This window comes from Nomascus leucogenys, chromosome 7b (assembly GCF_006542625.1).
Source record: "Nomascus leucogenys isolate Asia chromosome 7b, Asia_NLE_v1, whole genome shotgun sequence".
NCBI lineage: Eukaryota > Metazoa > Chordata > Mammalia > Primates > Hylobatidae > Nomascus > Nomascus leucogenys.
Genome location: NC_044387.1, coordinates 59022270 through 59041824, shown reverse-complemented (window position 1 = coordinate 59041824; position 19555 = coordinate 59022270). Strand labels below are relative to the sequence as shown.

The following is a 19555-nucleotide window of genomic DNA, read 5'->3' as shown; positions in this document are numbered from 1 at the left end:
GGCTGGTTTTCAACTCCTGACCTCAGGTGATCCGCCCACCTCAGCCTCCCAAAGTTGTGGGATTACAGGCGTGAGTCACTGCACCCAGCCAACTCTGTATCTATTAAGTTGGTTTTAAGATGAATCACAGCCTACAGACCTCTTGCATCCACTAATGGACTGTGCTACTTTCCCTTTTACACTGTCCCCGTAACAGAAAAGATGGGAAGGGTGGAAAAGTGCAACGAGGAAAAAAACGAAAGGAAATAGCTGGGGTGGGGTTGGGGGAAGCTTAACAAAAAAACAACTGTAGGAGAGAAAGAGTTACTCACCAACAGATTTTGCATCATAGAAAGTTCTAGAAAACAGGACCACTGTCACTTCATGACTACAGTTCTTCTCCTAAGCATGAGTAGAGAACAACAGCGTTGAAGTTTGTTTCATTTACTTCACTATGAAGCAGACTACATGCACATAATATTCTTTTTTTGAGATGGAGTCTTACTCTGCCACCAGGCTGGAGTGCAGTGGCGCGATCTTGGCTCACTGCAACCTCTGCCTCCTGGGTTCAAGCAATTCTCCTGCCTCAGCCTCCCGAGTAGCTGGGACTACAGATGCACGCCACCATGCCCAGCCAATTTTTGTATTTTTAGTAGAGATGCAGTTTCACCATGCTGGCCAAGATGGTCTCGATCTCCTGATCTCCCTGCCTTGGCCTCCCAAAGTGCTGGGATTACAGGTGTGAGCCCCCGTGCCCGGCCCTTTTTTTTTTTTGAGGCAGAGTTTCACTCAGTTGCCCAGGCTGGAGTGCAGTGGCACAATATCGGCTCATTGTAGCCTCCACCTCCCAGGTTCAAGCAATTCTCCTGCCTCAGCCTCCCAAGTAGCTAGGATTACAGGCGGGCCACCCAGGTAATTTTTGTATTTTTAGTAGAGACAGGGTTTCACCATGTTGGCCACGCTGGTCTCGAACTCATGGCCTCAAGTGATCTGCCTGCCTCGGCCTCCCAAAGTGCTGGGATTACATACAGGTGTGACGCCCAGCTGCACATAATATTCTTAATCCAGGCAGCTCAGCAGCAGTGCACAGTATTGAATAGCTTCATGTAATTATAGGCTACAGTGCAGGGGACAGAGCACTGCCAAGAGTCAGAAGACCTAGATGGAGTCCTGGCCCTGAAACTTGCCACTATGTGACCTTGGAAAAGTTATCTAAAGTGCCAGGAATGTGGAAAGTCATTGGAAAACTGCAAATCAGCAGTAAGTAATGGTGACTGTCTCCCAGTTCCCCAGTAGCTGGGACTACAGACATGCGTCACCAGGCCCAGATAATTTTTGCATTTTTTGTAAAGATAGGGTTTCGGCTGGGCGTGGTGGCTCACGCCTGTAATCCCAGTGCTTTGGGAGGCTGAGGCGGGTGGATCACCTGAGGTCAGGAGTTCGAGACCAGCCTGGCCAACATGGCGAAACTCCGTCTCTACTAAAAGTAGGAAAATTACCCAGGCAATGTGGCTCACGCCTGAAATCGCAGCTACTCGGGAGGCTGAGGTAGGATAATCACTTGAACCCAGGGGGTGGAGACTGCAGTGAGCCAAGATTGTGCCATTGCACTCCAGCCTGGGCGACAGAGCGAGACTCTGTCTCAAAAAAAAAAAAAAAAAAAGAGAGACAGGGTTTCATCATAATCCCCAGGCTGGGCTCAAGTGATCCACTTGCCTTGGCAAAGTGCTGGGATTACAGACATGAGCCACAATGCCAGGCCTACAGTATTTTTTAATTTCTGCAGAATTGTGGTCTAGGGAACAAGAACAGCACCCATGGTGGTGGATTTAAGAATCAAAGGCACTCCCACACCCTATTAGTCTCATAGGATGAGGGTGGGGGTTTGCTCCAGACTCAGCGGTATAAGCCAAGGCAAAGAACTACCTTTGGACAGGGAAAGGGACTAATGAGAATAAACATTTCCATGGAGTCTGGAGATCAATATCCTGGAAGTAGGGTGTTTACAGATGAATATAAAAAGTGGCTCGTACCAGTTAGCTAGCAAGCGCAGTTTCAGTTCCTCCTGGGTCTCTGAAGACAACAGCCTATACTGACCAACCCCATCTTTATCCTAAGTATGCTTAGTGACTACAGAATTCAGCGCTCACTATATAAGGCACATAATATAATGCACATTTCATGGATGTATCTCAAGTGCACAGAAATTCCTAAATACAAGCCACAGTACCCAGAGCAGAGTGCTAGGAAACAGCAGACCTTCACTGACTACCAATTAATTCACTGGACTCCAAGAGCTCCAAACTCAGCACCCTTACCTAATTTTAGTGCAAGTGATATACAGGAAAACACAACGGGCTCACAATGGGCTGATATGGGCATGGAGTGTCTCAACTCATAAGTGATGTGGTGAGAGGGTCTATTATTATCTCCATTTTGCAGTTGAAGAAATGGAGCCTCAGAGACTAATCCTTGGAGATCAAAAAGCTAAGCAGCCAGGCATGGTGGCCTGCGCTTGTAGTCCCAACTACTGAGGAGGACGAAGTGAGAGGATCCCTGGAGCCCAGGAGTTCAAGACCAGCCTAAGCAGCATAGCAAGACCCTCTTAATTAAAAAAAAAAAAAAAAAAAAGCAAGCTGATGAGATCATTTAAAACCCAGTCTGCCTTAATCCAAACTCTACTTTTACACTACATAATGTGACTTCAAATACTTTTTCATCAAAACGTTTTCATGTGAAATCAAGGTGAGATAATTGAATGAAATAATTTTTTAATTGTGGCAAATACATATAAATATTGCCATCGTGACATTTAATACATTCACGATGTTGTATAACTATCACCATTATTTGGATCCAAAACATTTTCATCACCCCAACAGGAAATCCCAGACTGATTAAACAGTCACTCCCCACTCTCAATCCCTGGCAACCACTAATCTCTATATTATATATTTACCTATTCTGGACATTTCATATAAATAAGATTTTATGATTTGTATTTGACCCACTATGTCTGGCTTCTCTCACTTAACATGTGTTCAAGATTCATCTATGCTGTAGCATGTGTTAATATTTCATTCTTCTTTATGGCAGAATAATACTACATTGTATGGATATACATTTTATTTATACTTTAGCTGACAGACATTTGTTATTTGTGTTATCCTACTTTTTAGCTAATATGAATAATGCTGTCAAGAATATGGGGTAGGCCTGTAATCAGCACTTTGGGAGGCCAAGGTGGGCAGATCACTTAAGGCCAGGAGATCGAGACCAGCCTGGCCAACATGGTGAAACTGCATCGCTACTAAAAATACAAAAATTAGCAGGGTAAGGTGGCGCACACCTATAATCCCAGCTACTCGTCAGGCTGAGGGACGAGAATCGCTTGAACCTGGGAGGTGGAGGTTGCAGCGAGCCATGTTCGAGATCACAGCACTGCACTCCAGTCTGGGCGACAGAGCAAGACTCTGTCTCAAAAAATACATAAATAAATAAAGAATATGGAACCAGTTGCGGTGGCTCACGCCTGTAATCCCAGCACTTTGGGAGGCCAAGGCGGGCGGATCACCTGAGGTCAGAAGTTCGAGACCAGCCTGGCCAACATGGTGAAACCCTGTCTCTACTAAAAACACAAAAAAATTAGCTGGGCGTGGTAGTGGGCACCTGTAATCTCAGCTACTTGGGAGGCTGAGGAAGGAGAATTGCTTGAACCCAGGAGGCAGAGGTTGCAGTGGGCCAAGATCGCACCATTATACTCCAGCCTGGGCAACAAGAACAAAACTCTGTCTCAAAAAAAAAAAAAAAAAAAATAGGCTAGGCACTGTAGCTCATGTCTGTAATCTCAGCACATTGGGAGGCCAAGGTGGGAAGATCTCTTAAGCTCAGGAGTTCAAGATCAGCCTGGATAACATAGTGAGACCTCATTTCCACCAAAAAAAAAAAAAAAAAATTGGCCAGGCATAGTGGCACATGCCTGTAGTCCTAGCTACTACAGGAGGCTGAGGAGGGAGGATGGCTTGAGCCCAGGTGATCAAGGCTGCAGTGAGCTATGATTGTGCCACTACACTCTAGCCTGGGCAACATATCGAGACTGTCTCAAAAAAAAAAAAAAAAAAAAAAAAAACAGTCATCCTAGTGGGTGTGAAGTGGCATTTCACTGTGGTATTAGTTTGCATTTTCCTAATGACTAATGATCTTGAGCATCTTTTCATGTACTTGTTGGACATTCATATATATTCTTTAGAGAAATGTCTATTCAAGTCCTTTGTCCATTTGTTTTTTTTAATTTAATTATTTTTTAATTTTTATGGGTACATAGTAGGTGTTTATATCTGAGGGGTACATGAGATGTTTTGACACAGGCATGTAATGTGAAATAATCACATCATGGAGAATGGGGCAGCCTTTGCCCATTTGTCAATTAGGGTTTTTTTCTTTTCGTTCTTGAGTTATAGAAGTTCCACATATTTTCTGGATAACAGACTTTTATCAGAGGATAATTTGCAAATATTTTCTCCCATTCTGTGGGTTGTCTTCTTTTTTTTTTTTTAAGAGACAGGGTCTTGCTCTGTCACCCAGGTTGGAGTGCAGTGGTACAATCATACTGTAGCCTCAAATTCCTGTGATCAAGGGATCCTCTCGCCTCAGCCTCTTGAGTAGCTGAGACTACAGGCATTTGCTAATGCAGCCAGCTAATTTTTTTCTATTTTTATTTTTGTAGAGACAGGGTCTCGTTTTGTTGTCTGGGTTACTCGAACTTTTGGCTTCACATGATTCTCCCACCTCAGCCTCCCAAAGTGCTGGGATTAAAGGTGTGAGCCAGCATGTCTGGCCTCTTCACTTTCTTGATAATGTCCGTCGATGCACAGAAGTTTTTTTGTTTTTTTTTTGAGGCGGAGTTGCGCTCTGTCACCCAGGCTGGAATGCAGTGGCGCGACCTCGGCTCACCGCAAGGTCCGCCTCCTGGGTTCACACCATTCTCCTGCCCCAGCCTCCTGAGTAGCTGGGACTACAGGCGCCCGCCACCACGCCCGGCTAAATGTTTTGTATTTTTAGTAGAGATGGGGTTTCACTATGTTAGCCAGGATGGTCTCGATCTCCTGACCTCGTGATCCCGTCCACCTCGGCCTCCCAAAGTGCTGGGATTACAGGCGTGAGTGAGCCACCGCGTCCAGCCAAAAGTTTTTAATTTTGAAGTCTGATTCAACTGCTTTTAATTTGGATGTTGTGCTTTTGGTGTTATATCTAAGAAACCACTGCCAAATTCAAGGTTATATGAATTTCCCAGCCAGGCATGGTGGTTCTATCTGTAATCCTAGCAATTTGGGAGACCAAGGTGGGTGACCGCTTGAGCTCAGGGGTTTGAGACCAGCCTGGGCAACATGGCAAAACCCCGTCTCTACAAAAAAATACAAAAAATTAGCTAGGTGTGGTAGCAAATGCCTGTAGTCTCAGCTACTAAGGCTAAGGCAGGAGAATCACTTGAGCCCAGGAGGCCAAAGCTGCAGTGAGCCATGATCTCTCCATTGTACCCTAGCCTGGGTGACAGTGAGACCCTGCCACAAAAAAAAAAAAAAAAAAAATTATGAAACTTTTTAGGCTGGGCATGGTGGCTCACATCTGTAATCCCAACACTTTGGGAGGCCGAGGCAGGCGGATCACCAGAGGTTAGGAGTTCAAGACCAGCCTGGCCAACATGGTGAAACTCTGTCTCTAGTAAAAATTCAAAAAAATTAGCCAGGCATGGTAGTGAGCACCTGTAATCCCAGCTACTCAGGAGGGTGAGGCAGGGGAACTGAACAGGTGGAGAACTGAGGCAGGTGGGAGAATCACTTGAAAACAAAAGTTAAAGATTAGCCCGGGCAACAAAACGAGACCCTGTCTCTACAAAAATAAAAACAAAAATTTTAGCTGACTGTGTTGGCAAATGCCTGTCGTCCCAACCACTCAAGAAGCTGAGGCAAGAGGATCCCTTGAGCACAGGAATTTGAGGTTACAGTATGATTGTACCAGTGCACTCCAACCTGGGTGACAGGACAGAGCAAAACCCTGTCTCTTAAAAAAAAAATTCAACTCTTTTTTTCAGGTTGTTTGAACCTGGAAGGCGGAGGTTGCAGTGAGCTGAGATCACACCACTGCACTCCAGCCTGGGCAACAGTGTGAGACTCCGTCTCAAAAAGAATAAATAAAACAAATAAAAATAAAACTTTTAAAAAGAAGGAAAATCCTTTTTTTTTTTTTTTTTAGCCACCACACCCAGCTAACTTTTTGTATTTTTTGTGGAAAGAAAGTTTTGCCATATTGCCAGGGCTGGTCTGGAATTCCTGGGCTCATGCAATCTGCCCACTTCCGCCGCCCATGAGCCACCACATCTGGCTCAGTTTTATAATTTAAGCTCTTTATTTATTTACTTATGAGATGGAGTCTCACTCTGTTGCTCAGGCTGGAGTACAGTGGCATAATCTCGGCTCACTGCAACCTCCACCTCCCAGGTTCAAGCGATTCTCCTGTCTCAGCCTCCTGAGTAGTGGGATTACAGGCACCAACCACCATGGCTGGCTAATTTTTGTATTTTTAGTAGAGACAGGGTTTCATCACGTTGGCCAGACTGGTCTCAAACTCCTGATCCGCCCACCTGGGCCTCCCAAAGTGCTGAGATTACAGGTATGAGCCACCGCACCCAGCCGACTTTAGCTCTTATATTTAAGTCTTTGATTCATTTTGGTTACATTTCATATATAATTTGAGGTGAGGGTCCAAATTCATTCTTTTCCATATGGACATTCAGTTGTTCCAGAATAATTTGTTGAAGAGAATATTCTTTCTCTCATTAAATGAACTTGATGCCCTTGTCTAAAATCAACTGACCATAGATGTACGGGTTGGTTTCAATTCAATTCCATTGATCTATATATCTATCCTTATGCCAATATCACACTATTCTGATGATTGAGGGTTTTAGTTAAGTTTTGAAGTTAGGAAGTGAGAGTCCTCCAACTTCATTCCCCTTTTTCAAGATTGTTTTGGCTATTCAGGATCCCTTGCAATTCCACATGAATTTTAGGATCAGCAAAAAAAAAAAAAAAAAAAAAAAAAAAAAAAAAAAAAAAAAAAAAAAAAGGCACTGGTATTTTGATAGGAACTGCATTAACCTGTAAACTGCTCTGGGTAGTATTGCCAAATTCACAATATTAAGTCTTTCAACCTGTGAACACAGGTTATCTTATTATTTACTTAGGTCTTCATTAACTCCTTTCATATTGTTTTACAGATTTTAGTAGACCAGTCTTACAGCTCCCAGGGTAAAGTATTCTAAGTATTAGTATTCTAAGTATTTTATTCTTTCATATTGCTTATCGCTGGTATATAGAACTATAATCGATTTTGTGTGTTGACTGGGTATCCTGAAACTTTGCTGAATGCATTAGCTCTAATACTTTGTGGATTTTGAGGATTTTCTACATATAGGATCACATCTGTGAATAGAAATAGTTTTACTTATTTTTCGATTTGGATGCCTTTTATTTCTTTTGCTTGCCTAGGTGGTCTGTCTAGAACTTCTGGTTAGTATAATGCTGAATACCAGTGGCAAAAGTAAGCATACTTACCTTGTTACTGATCTTGGGGTAAAGTTTTCAGTCTTTTACCATTGAGTGTGATGTTAGCTTTGTGTCTTTCATAAATTCTCATAAATTGAGATTATTAGGGTAATTTAAATCTGGAGTCTGGGTTTTAGCTAAAATAGCTCAATTTAGGGCAATTTAATAAAAACAGTGCATTTTAAAAATCTGTATTGAGTAATGTTTACATAATAAGACTTAGTGTGTAAGAAGAAATGTACCTTCCACTTGGTAAATAGATCAGCAAGGAAACCATTCACAGCTTTCTCAAAATACAAATCCCCTGAAAAGAAACAATGAAAAGAGGATGAGAACATGAGAACAATCTTTATTTCTTGCTTGCAATTTCTTCTCTAAGTAAATTCTTCTCTAAGCAATTCCCTAAGTAAATTGCTTGCAATTTCTTCTATAAGAAAGGGGACCAAAAAGAAGGTGTATTTTGTACATCCTTTTTTTTTTTTTTTTTTTGAGATGGAGTCTCGCTTTGTCTCCCAGGCTGGAATGCAGTAGCATGATACTGGCTCACTGCAACCTCTGCCGCCCGGGTTCAAGTGATTCTCCTGCCTCAGCCTCCCGAGTAGCTGGGATTACAGGCGCCCGCCACCATGCCTAGCTAATTTTTGTATTTTTAGTGGTACAGGGTTTCCCGATGTTGGTCAGGCTGGTCTCCAACTCCTGACCTCAGGTGATCCGCCCACCTCAGCCTCCCAAAGTGCTAGGATTACAGGCATGAACCACTGTGCCCGGTCTGTTTTGTACATCTTAAAACAAGATCATAAAAGCCAGATGTACAAAGTGGTTTCATTCTCAACTTTCTAAGAAGCCAAGTTTATTTATTTATTTATTTTTTGAAGCCAAATTTAATATCTGCCTCACTACTAAGAGGCTATGGCTTCAATATAAAACGCAGTTTGAAAAAAATTTGATTATTGAAAAAAGCAGTGTATCTTCAGAATGAGAAAACACTCTACCCTCCAAATATGATTATTCTCACAATGATATTTAAAGTTTGTTAGAAGATGATGTGGGGGACCCTGGGCATTCATGAATTAGCATTTGCAGTTTCAGAAAATTCTCCCCTTAGCAGTTACGATCAGCACTCAGACACAGTACCATAAATATCAAAATCCCACATTTCACAGCTCATCTGAATAAATATGTAAACCATAGCCGACGTAGAACGAAACACCACCTGAAATAAAAACACAATTGTATTAAAAAGCAATGCCATATAGAGTTTCAGTTCTATAAGATGAAAAAGTTCTGAAGATCTGCTTCACAACAGTATAAATGTTCTTAACACTACTGAACTATACACTTAAAAATGGTTGAGATGGTAAATTTCATGATAGGCTTTTTAACCACAATTTTTTTTTTAAAGCGATGATAAAAGAATCTTGCAATGTTAGACTTCTTTTTCTCCTTTGTTTTGAGACAGGATCTCACTCTTGCCGCCCAGGCTGGAGTGCAGTGACACAATCACAGCTCACTGCAGCCTCAAGCTCCCAGGATGAAACGATTCTCCCACTTCAGCCTCTCAAGTAGCTGAGACTATGGGAGTGTACCACCAGGCCACAAAATTTTTGTCATTTTTTGTAGAGAGGGGGTGTCCCTATGTTGCCCGAAGTAGTTTCAAACTCCTGGGCTCAAGCAATCCTCACACTGTGTCCGGAGGTGGTTCCTTCCGGTGGGTTCTTGGTCTCACTGACTTCAAGAATGAATCTGCAGACCTTCGTGGTGAGTGTTACAGCTCTTAAAGGTGGCATGGACCACCTTTGCTCACCAACAGTGAGCAGCAGCAAGATATATTACGAAGAGCAAAAGAACAAGGCTTCCATGTGGAAGGGGACCCGGGTTGCCGCTGCTGGCTGGGGTGGCCAGCTTTTATTCCCTTATTTGTCCCCACCTATGTCCTGCTGATTGGTCCATTTTACAGAGCGCTGATTGGTCCATTTTACAGAGTGCTGATTGGTGCATTTACAACCCTTTAGCTAGACACAGAGTGCTGATTGGTGCATTTACAATCCTCTAGCTAGACAGAAAAGTTTTCCAAGTCCCCACTCGACCCAGGAAGTCCAGCTGGCTTCACCTCTCACCACCTTTGCCTCCTAAGTGTTGGGATTATAAGCATGAGCCACAGCTCGGGGCCATGACTTGGGACTTCTAAAAACAAACTTCATCCAAGCCTTCTTTGTTTCACTTAAATAGTCACTGAGCTTTTACTCTGAGCCCTGTTTCAGAGACAGTGAAAATAAGATCTGGTCCCTACCCTCTAGGAGCTTACAGTACAAGATAAAAACATGCAAAACATTGCAACATATACAAAGGTTCTATGAAGATTTACACATGAAACGCAGGAGAAAGGGCAGTGAATCTACCTGGGAAAGTTATGGAAATCTCATTACGGAGACAGAACTTGGGCTAAGATGTGCCAGGTGATGAGTTGCCAGTCTAATAAATTATAATTCACATTGTACTTCCACTACACTCAGACTGCCTCAAGGAAAAGTGTAAGTGGTTTTCTAGCCCTGTATGCTATACCACAGAGCCTTTCCTCCACAAGCCTCTAATGAAGTTTAGAGGGAACGTAAAATGTAAATCTCTAACACTCCTTTAGTTCATTAGAGACCTGCTCCCTAAAGACTGAAGCTCCTGGCCGGGCACGATGGCTGACGCCTGTAATTCCAGCACTTTGGGGGGCTGAGGTGGGTGGATCACCTGAGGTCAGGAGTTGGAGACCAGCCTAGCCAACATGGCGAAACCCCATCTCTACTGAAATACAAAAATTAGCCAGGCATGGTGGTGAGCGCCTGTAATCCCAGCTACTGGGGAGGCTGAGGCAGGACAATCGCTTCAATCCAGGAGGCTGAGGTTGTAGTGAGCCAAGATCACACCACTGCACTCCAGCCTGGGCAACAGAGTAAGACTCTGTCTCAAAAAAAAAAAAATTTTTTCAGAGAAATGAACAGAAATATAGGCTATATTGTCTAAATGTTATAATAATAAATATGCAAGGTTCTTAATAATTAAAGTTGTTTTTGTCTGTTTGTAGAGACAAGGTCTCACTCTGTCTCCCAGGTAGGAGTGCAGTGGCACCATCATAGCTCACTGCAATATCAAACACCTGGGCTCAAGTGATCATCCTGCCTCAGCCTCCCAAGTAGCTGAGATTACAGGTGTGGGCCACTACCCCTGGCTAAATTTTTCTTTTTAGAAATGGGGTCTCCCTCTGTTGCCCAGGCTGGTCTCAATCTCCTGGGCTCAAGCAATCCCCCCACCTTGGCCTCCCAAAGTCCTGGGATTACAGGCATGAGCCACCATGTCCAGCCCCATCTTACTTAATATTTCTTTGGCCAGGCGTGGTGGCTCACGCCTGTGACCCCAACATTTTGGGAGGCTGATGTGGGCGGATCACTTGAAGTCAGGAGTTTGAGACCAGCCTGGCCAACATGGTGGAACCCCGTCTCTACTAAAAATATAAAAAGCCAGGTGTGGTGGCAAGTGCCTGTAGTCCCAGCTACTCAGGAGGCTGAGGCAAGAGAATCACTTCAACCCGTGAGGTGGAGGTTGTAATGAACCGAGATCGTGCCACTGCCCTCCAGCCTGGGCAACACTGAGAGACTCCATCTCAATAAATAATAATAATAATAATAATAATAAATAAAATAAATAAAAATAAACTCATGTTTTTCTGATGGGTGCAGTGGCAGGTGCCTGTAATCCCAGATACTGAAACAGGACTGCTGGAGCCCAGGAAGGACTCCTGAATAACACAAGACCCCCATCTCAAAAATAATTAATTAAATGGAAAACCTGAAAGTCTTGTTTCTCTAATCAGATAATAAGTTCTTTGTTTTTGTTTTTGTTTCTGTTTTTTTGAGACGGAGTTTCGCTCTTGTTGCCCAGGCTGGAGTGCAATGGCGTGATCTTGGCTCACCCAACCTCCGCCTCCGGGGTTCAAGCGATTCTCTTGCCTCAGCCTCCCAAGTAGCTGAGATTACAGGCATGCACCACCAAGCCTGGTTAATTTTGTATTTTTAGTAGAGACGGGGTTTCTCCATGTTGGTCAGGTTGGTCTCAAACTCCCGACATCAGGTGAACCGCCCACCTCGGCCTTCCAAAGTGCTGGGATTATAGGCGTGAGCCACCGCGCCCGGCCCAGATGACGAATACTTGAGGCAGGGGAGCCTATCTAATATTTCACTCCACCAACATTTGTGAGACTACTAGGTGCCAGTAGATATGCCAGAGAACTTTGGCATATAAAGGTTAAAGATGCAGTCCTTGCTCTGAGGGCACACACAGTCCAGTGACAAGGCACACAAGCAAGCGTGCCTACTGCAGTGTGGGAACTGCTAATGAGTGCACGGATCCAGGGTGCCATGGAGGTACTTCCAGCCTGATGGACCAGGAAGGCTCTCCAGAAGCAGGGAATCCTGAGACTAGAGCTGAGACCTGGATGAGTGGCTTGGGAAGGGGAAAGGCAGGGTCTAGGCACCCCAGTCTACAGAGGGCAGCATGTGCAAGGTGGCAAAAGAGAAGGTGGCATGTTGGGGAACAATGAGTGGTTTGCATGGCGAGGACACTGGGGGGCAGTGGGGAACAACACATGGGAGAAGTGATGAAGAGAACTCCAGACTCAATTGCTTCCAGTGATTCCTCCACTCAGGCATCCAAAAGACTTCTCCCAAACGGCGCTTCCTAATCTCCCCAGTCTGCTTGTTCCCCGTCTTCCCCATCTCATAAATGGCACCACCATCTATCTAGCTCTTCAGTCCTTCTCTTTCCTTCACTCCTCACATCCAATCTATGAGCAAGTTCTGTGGACCGTATCCAGAAATGTGTCTCATACCTGCCCACATCCTTCCATTGCTATAGCTCTCACCTTAGTCCACACCATTTTCTTGCTAGACTACAGCGGGCCTCCTAACTCACTTATCTGCTTTTACTCTTGACCCTGGAAATAACTCTCTATACCAGAGCCAGAAGGGCTGCAGCACTTAATGCTAAATGCCTATCCATTCTTCCCTTCTTCTGATTCTATTCTGGAAGGCAAGAGACCTAACCAAAAGACAAAACTTCCCAGCCTCCTCAGCAGCTACAAGTGACTAAAATCTGGCCATTAAGATTTAAATGGAAGTGTTGTGTCCATAAAGGAAGCTGACTTGGTGGGAAGGTACACCTCTCTTGTCTCTCTTCCCTTCCTCTCTCCTCTGCCTGGAATATGGAGGTGATTATATCAGCTCTAGGTGGATCATGGAAGCCCTACCCTGAGGATAGCAGAACAATAAGACACAAGGACACCAATAATAGTGACACTATTGTACCAACCATGAATTACATACCCATGATTTCTTTTACATGACAGGGAAAAGTTGACCTTTGGCCATTAGAGCTGGTGATTTGGAGGGTTTTATTCAACAAAACACAACTGAATGAGTAGTGAGCTCTTAAAAGCATAATTCAAGTATCACTCTCCCACTTAAAACCCATCAATGGATTCTAATTCTCCTTAGAAAAACTCTAAACTGTTTCTAACCACCTTGAAGGCCCTGCATGAACTGGCTGGAACCTGCCTATCTCCTCACCAACGTCATTCTCCCTACCTGTCTGCAATACTTCCACCACGCTGACTTCTGAAAATTGTTTCCTCTGCCTGGAATACTCTTCACCCCAGCATTTATAAACTAGGTAAGTCTCACTTTTCAGATACCTTTGCAGGAAAGCAAAGGCACGATTATGGTGAGTACTCTGGCAATTAATTGGGTCATGTGTATACACACACGCACAAACATATATGTATTTACAAACAATGTAAATACATCCAATATAAACAACAGGAAATTATAAAAATGAAGTTCATGGAATGGTTCCCTCTAAGGATACACTGGGTGTCAACCAAGGGTGATTTTACCTTTCAGGGGACATTTGGCATGTCTGGAGAAATTTCTGGCTGTCATAACTTGTAGATTTGTAGGGTGAAGGGTGGTAGGTGATACTGGCATCTAGTGAGTAGAGGCCAGGGATGCTGCTAAACATCCCACAATGCACAAGACAACCCCCACAATATATTAACATTTTGTGCCAGATAACTCTTCGCTCTGGAGGCCTGCTCTGGACGTGTAGCATGTTTAGCAGGATTCTCACTAGATGCCAATGGCAGGACTCCTCAGTGTGACAACCAAATATGTCTTTAGACATTGTCAAAAGACCCCTGAAGGGAGCAAAATCACCCCTGGTTGAAAACCACTGCTCTCAGAGAAGGCACGGAGATGGGAACGAGAAAAGGTAGACATATAGTTTTACCAGCATGGGTAACATTCATTGGCAAAGGTCTCCCTTCATGTTTATGACATGATCTTCCATGGGGCTTAACTTTTGCTATATATGAGTGGGCATGGCATTCTGCAGGCCAGATACTCTAGCTCTCTCTTTGACATTAAACAGACCCTTCAGAAGAAAATGAAGATCAACTCCAAACTGGAGAAATCCAACTGTAAAACAGTTTCAGGAGAACTTGATATTACTAGTTCCATGTGGGCAAACAGTAGCAGTCAAGAGCTTAGCAGATTTTTGTTTGTTTGTGTTTTTTGTTTGTTTTTGAGATGGGGTCTTGCTCTGTTGCCCAGGCTGGAGTGCAGTGATGCAATCATGACCCACTGCAGCTTCGAACTCCTGGGATCCGGTAATTCTCCCACCTCAGCTTCCTGAATAGCTGGGACCAGAGGCACCCATCACCATGCCTGGCTAATTTTTGTACAGGTGGGTCTCTCCATGTTGCCCAGGCTTGTCTTGACCTCCTGGGATAAAGCAATCTGCCCACCTTGGTGTCCTGCCCCGCCTTTGTTTTATTTTTGATTTTAGGACTTAGCCATAATGGGATGGAGAAATAAAACCGAAAAAGCATTTTATAAATCTTACCCTGGTATCTTCACTGATGTAACCACACATGACCTTCTCATTCTTAACCCACAGCTCACCAGCCTGTGCTCTGAAAGAATACACACACAAGTTATTACAAGTCTTACATGAAACCAATACATGCCTGGTGCGGTAGCTCGCGCCTGTAATCCCAGCACTTTGGGAAGCAGAGGCGGGCGAATTAGCTCAGGTCAGGACTTCGAGACCAGCCTGGACAACATGGTGAAACCCCATCTATACTAAAAATCTAAAATTTAGCTGGGCATGGTGACACATGCCTGTAGTCCCAGCTACTCAGGAGGCTAAGGCAGGAGAATCGCTTGAAGTCACGAGGCGGAGGTTGTAGTGAGCCAACATCATGCCACTACACTCCATCCTGGGCAACAGAGTGAGACGCTGTCTCAAAAAATAAAAATAAGACAAACCAAGAAGAATTAGGGGCAACTTCAGGTGGCTCTGCTATTTATACTCAAATGGCCTAACTGGTTACAGATTTCCAGAGAACTCCATGAGCAGATTATCCAATATAAGGAACTCTCATACTATACTGAACATGAACAGGAGCTCTTAATCTGGGAGTCCACATATAGGTCTAAAGAAGGGCTTCTTGGCCGGGCGTGGTGGCTGGTGGCTCACACCTGTAATCCCAGCACTTTGGGAGGCCACAGAGGGCAGATCACGAGGTCCGGAGTTCGAGACTAGCCTGACCAACATGGTGAAACCATGTCTCTACTAAAAAAAAAAAAAAAAATTAGCTGGGTATGGTGGCAAGCGCCTGTAATCTCAGCTACTCAGGACGCTGAGGCAAGAGAATCACTTGAACCCAGGAGGTGGAAGTTGCAGTGAGCCGAGATTGCGCCACTGCACTCCAGCCTGGGTAACAGAGCAAGACTCTGTCTCAAAAAAAAAAAAAAAAAAAAAAAAAAAATTAGGGCCAGGTGCAGTGGCTCATGCCTGTAATCCCAACACACTGAGAGGCTGAGGTGGGTGAATCACCTGAGGTCAGGAGTTCAAGACCACCCTGGCCAACACGGCGAAACCCCGTCCCTGCTAAAAATACAAAAATTAGCCAGGCATGGTGGCACCTGTAGTCCCAGCTACTTAGGGAGGCTTAGGCAGAAGAATCGTTTGAACCAAGGAGGCGGAGGTTTCAGTGAGCCGAGATCGCACCACTGCACTCCAGCCTGGGCAACAGAGCAAGACTCTGTCTCAAAAAATAATAATAATAATAATAAATTAATTAATAGCAACTTGGTATTACATTTTTGGGATTGATGTTTTTTCCTCCATGCATTTTTGAGGGCAAGAAGTACAAGAATGAGTGCAGTGGCTCATGCCTGTAATCCCAGCACTTTGGGAGGCCAAGGCAGGTGGATCACCTGAGGTCAGGAGTTCAAGACCAGCCTGGCCAATATGGTGAAACCCCATCTCTACTAAAAATACAAAAAAATTAAACGGGTGTGGTAGTGGGTACCTATAATCTCAGCTTCTCAGGAAGCTGAGGCAGAATCACTTGAACCCGGGAGGCGAAGTTGCAGTGAGCCGAGATCGTGCCATTGCACTCCAGCCTGGACAACAAGAGCAAAACTCAGTCTCAAAAAAAAAAAAAAAAGTTAATAGTACAGTAGAAAAAGCAAAGCGTGGCTTTCAGACCTGACCAGCCTGAAGAGAAACTGGTCTAGAAAAGAATCCCAACTGAGTGTCACTTACTAGGTGAATGGCCATAGTAAATTCATGAGGTTCAGTGGCATTATCTTTAAAAATGAGACAATGGGCCGGGCGTGGTAACTCACACCTATAATCGCAACACTTTAGAAGGCCAAGGTTGGCAGATCACTTGAGCCCAGGAGCTTGAGACCAGCCTAGGTAGCACAGTGAGACCCTGTCGCTACAAAAAATACAAAAAACTAGGCAGGTGTGGTGGCACATGCTGTAGTCCCAGCTACCTAGGAGGCTGAGGTAGGAGGATCACTTAGGCCTCAGAGGTCAAGGCTGTAGTGAGCTGTGATCGCACCACTGCACTCCAGTCTGGGCAACAGAGTGAGACTGTTGCAAAAAAACAAAACAAAAAAACAAACTAAACAAAAGAGACAATGAAGCCTACGCCTTACAGAACTGTTTATACTTTTTTTTTTTATTTTTGAGAGACGTAGGCTTGCTCTGTCACCCAGTCTGGAGTGCAGTGGCGCGATCTCGGCTCACTGCAACCTCTGACTCCCTGGTTCAAGCAATTCTCCTGCCTCAGCCTCCCGAGTAGCTGGGATTACAGGCACGCGCCACCATGCCCAGCTAATTTTTTATATTTTTAGTAGAGACAAGGTTTCACCATGTTGGCCAGGATGGTCTCAATCTCCTGACCTCGTCATCTGCCCGCCTCAGCCTCCCAAACTGCTGGGTTTACAGGCGTGAGCCACTGCGCCCAACCTTCTACAGAGCTGTTTTCAAATTAAACCAGATAATGTGCAGAAACCGTTCAGGATACTATGAGGATAGGAGGTGCTCAATTAGTTTACTATCAAGAACTAGAACTACAGCAGGTATTAACACAAAATGCTATCCTGGAGAGATAGTGGTAGCTGTTAGCTGAGAACCGTGTAATCAATCATCCCTCCACCAACCACCTCAAGCCCTTATCTTCTACCACTTTCACTCTTTCTCCCAACCTGCCTCACCTAAGCAATCAGTCCTCATAAAAAAGGAAGACAAAGGCTAGGTGCAGTGGCTCACACCTGTAATCCCAACACTTTGGGAGGCCGAGGTGGGTAGATCACGAAGTCAGGAGTTTGAGACCAGTCTGGCCAACATGGTGAAACTCTGTCTCTACTAAAAATACAAAATTTAGCCAGGCGTGGTGGTGGGCGCCTGTAATCCCAGCTACTCGGGAGGCTGAGGCAGGAGAATTGCTTGAACCTGGGAGGCAGAGGTTGCAGTGAGCTCAGATCGTGCCACTGCACTTCAGCCTGGGCAACAAGAGTAAAACTCTGTCTCAAAAAACAAACAAACAAACAAAAAAACAAAAGAAAGGAAGACAAAATCAGATAAAAGCCAGGAAAATGCTGTGTACCATGAGTCATAGCTCAGGCTACCTAGGAAATGCTGGACAATCAATCAATCCCTCTGGGTCTACCCCATGCCAAAATGAAGAAGGCTGGACCAGACCCATGGCTTATACCAAGTGGGATGCTTTTTCATACTCCTTTGCCCAGTTACGTCTGTGAATGAACAAGTGTAACAAGCCTGACCTGAGAAGAGACTTATATTTCTTTAATATTATAATAAGGAGGTCAGGCACGGTGGCTCATGCCTGTAATCCTAGCACCTCGGGGAGGCCGAGGTGGGTGGATCACAAGGTCAAGATATCGAGACCATCCTGGCCAACGTGGTGAAACCCCGTATCTACTATCTTGCTATGTTGCCCAGGGTGGCCTCAAGTTCTTGGGCTTGAGTGATTCTCCCACCTCAGACTCCCAAGTAGGTGAAACTACAGGCATAAGCAGCCACACTCAGCTAATTTTTTTTGTATTTTTAGTAAAGACGGGGTTTCACCATGTTGTCTAGACTGGTCTTGAACTCCCAGACTCAAGCAATCTGCCCACTTAAGCCTCCCAAAGTGCTGGGATTACAGGCATGAGCCACCGCACCCAGCCAGCTCTGCTTATAATCGTCAGAACCCCACATTCACAGGACCTCTAAAACAAGCTTGGTGTGGCCGGAGGTGGTGGCTCACGCCTGTAATCCCATCACTTTGGGAGGCCGAGGAAGGCAGATTACCTGAGGTCGGGAGTTCGAAACCAGCCTGAAAAACATGGTGAAACCCCACCTCTACTAAAAACACAAAATTAGCCAGGCATGGTGGCAGGTGCCTGTGATCCCAGCTACTTGAGAAGCTGAGGCAGGAGAATTGCTTGAGCCTGGGAGGCAGAGGTTGCAGAGCCGAGATCACACCACTGCACTCCAGCCTAGGTGACAGAGTGAGACTCGTCTCCAAAAAAAAAAAAAAAAGTTACAATGTGATCCAACAGGCTAGGGTTTAAGGTCATTATTTTTTAAAAGCAAAATGTCAGTCAATAGGAGATAAGATTTTGCTACTATATATATACATATTTTAATGTTGTTGTTGTTGTTTTGTTTTGTTTTTTTGAGATGGGGTTTCGTTCTTGTTGCCCAGGGTGGAGTGCAATGGCACGATCTCGGCTCACCACAACCTCTGCCTCCTAGGTTCAAGCAATTCTCCTGACTCAGCCTCCCAAGTAGCTAGGATTACAGGAGCCTGCCATCATGCCTGGCTAATTTTGTATTTTTAGTAGAGACGGGGTTTCACCGTGTTCACCAGGCTGGTCACGAACTCCTGACCTCAGGTAATCTGCCTGCCTCGGCCTCCCAAAGTGCTGGGATTACAGGCGTGAGCCACCACACCCAGCTCATGTGTTCTTAACTATGTAACTATTACCAGATTGAAAGTTAAATTGCAGGGAAATTATCTGACCATTTATAATGACTTTAACTATACAAATGACTATACTTTATTTTTCTCATAGGAGGCCCAAAGCATCTTTTTTCTCAAGCATTCACAAACTCAGCAAAAGAAAGTAACCTTTGATCCAGTGTAGAAATACTGTAAGTCTTCTGGAGAAAAGACAGAAGACTGTAGTTTACATTTAACCATGCCTGAGCCAAATATCAGGACAGAGCTTTAAAAGTCTAAAAGAGGCCAGCTGCGGTGGTTCATGCCTGTAATCTCAGCACTCTAGGGGGCTGAGCCAAGAGGATTGTTTGAGCCCAGGAGTTGGAAACCAGCCTGAGCAAGCATAGTGAGACCCTGTCTCTACCAAAACGAAAAAAAAAAACAAAGAGCCAGGCGTGCTGGTGCACACTTGTAGTCCTAGCTACTCAGGAGGCTGAGGTGGGAGTATTGCTTGGGCCTAGGAAGTTGAGGCTGTAGTGAGGCATGATGGCACAACCGCATTCTAGCCTGGGCGACAGAGGAAGCCCATCTCAGAAATAAATAAATAAAAATAAAGTTAAAAACT

At 44.6% G+C, this 19555-nt stretch overlaps 1 protein-coding gene across 17 annotated transcripts in view; it reads right to left on the bottom strand.

The window, feature by feature from the left end:
* The window catches only part of DEPDC5 (DEP domain containing 5, GATOR1 subcomplex subunit), a 164516-nt gene that overhangs the window by 124847 nt on the left and 20114 nt on the right, over positions 1 to 19555 (bottom strand). For all 17 annotated transcript variants that reach the window (XR_004031019.1, XR_004031020.1, XR_001116060.2 and 14 more), the window contains 4 exons: positions 14526 to 14595; positions 8718 to 8796; positions 7826 to 7887; positions 312 to 381 (listed from right to left, as the gene is read on the bottom strand). Coding sequence is in view for 14 of the 17 variants with exons in the window: in XM_030816165.1 (XP_030672025.1) it covers positions 312 to 381; positions 7826 to 7887; positions 8718 to 8796; positions 14526 to 14595 (281 nt within the window). In the remaining 3 variants the exon portion in view is untranslated. The remainder of the gene's footprint in view (positions 1 to 311; positions 382 to 7825; positions 7888 to 8717; positions 8797 to 14525; positions 14596 to 19555) is intronic.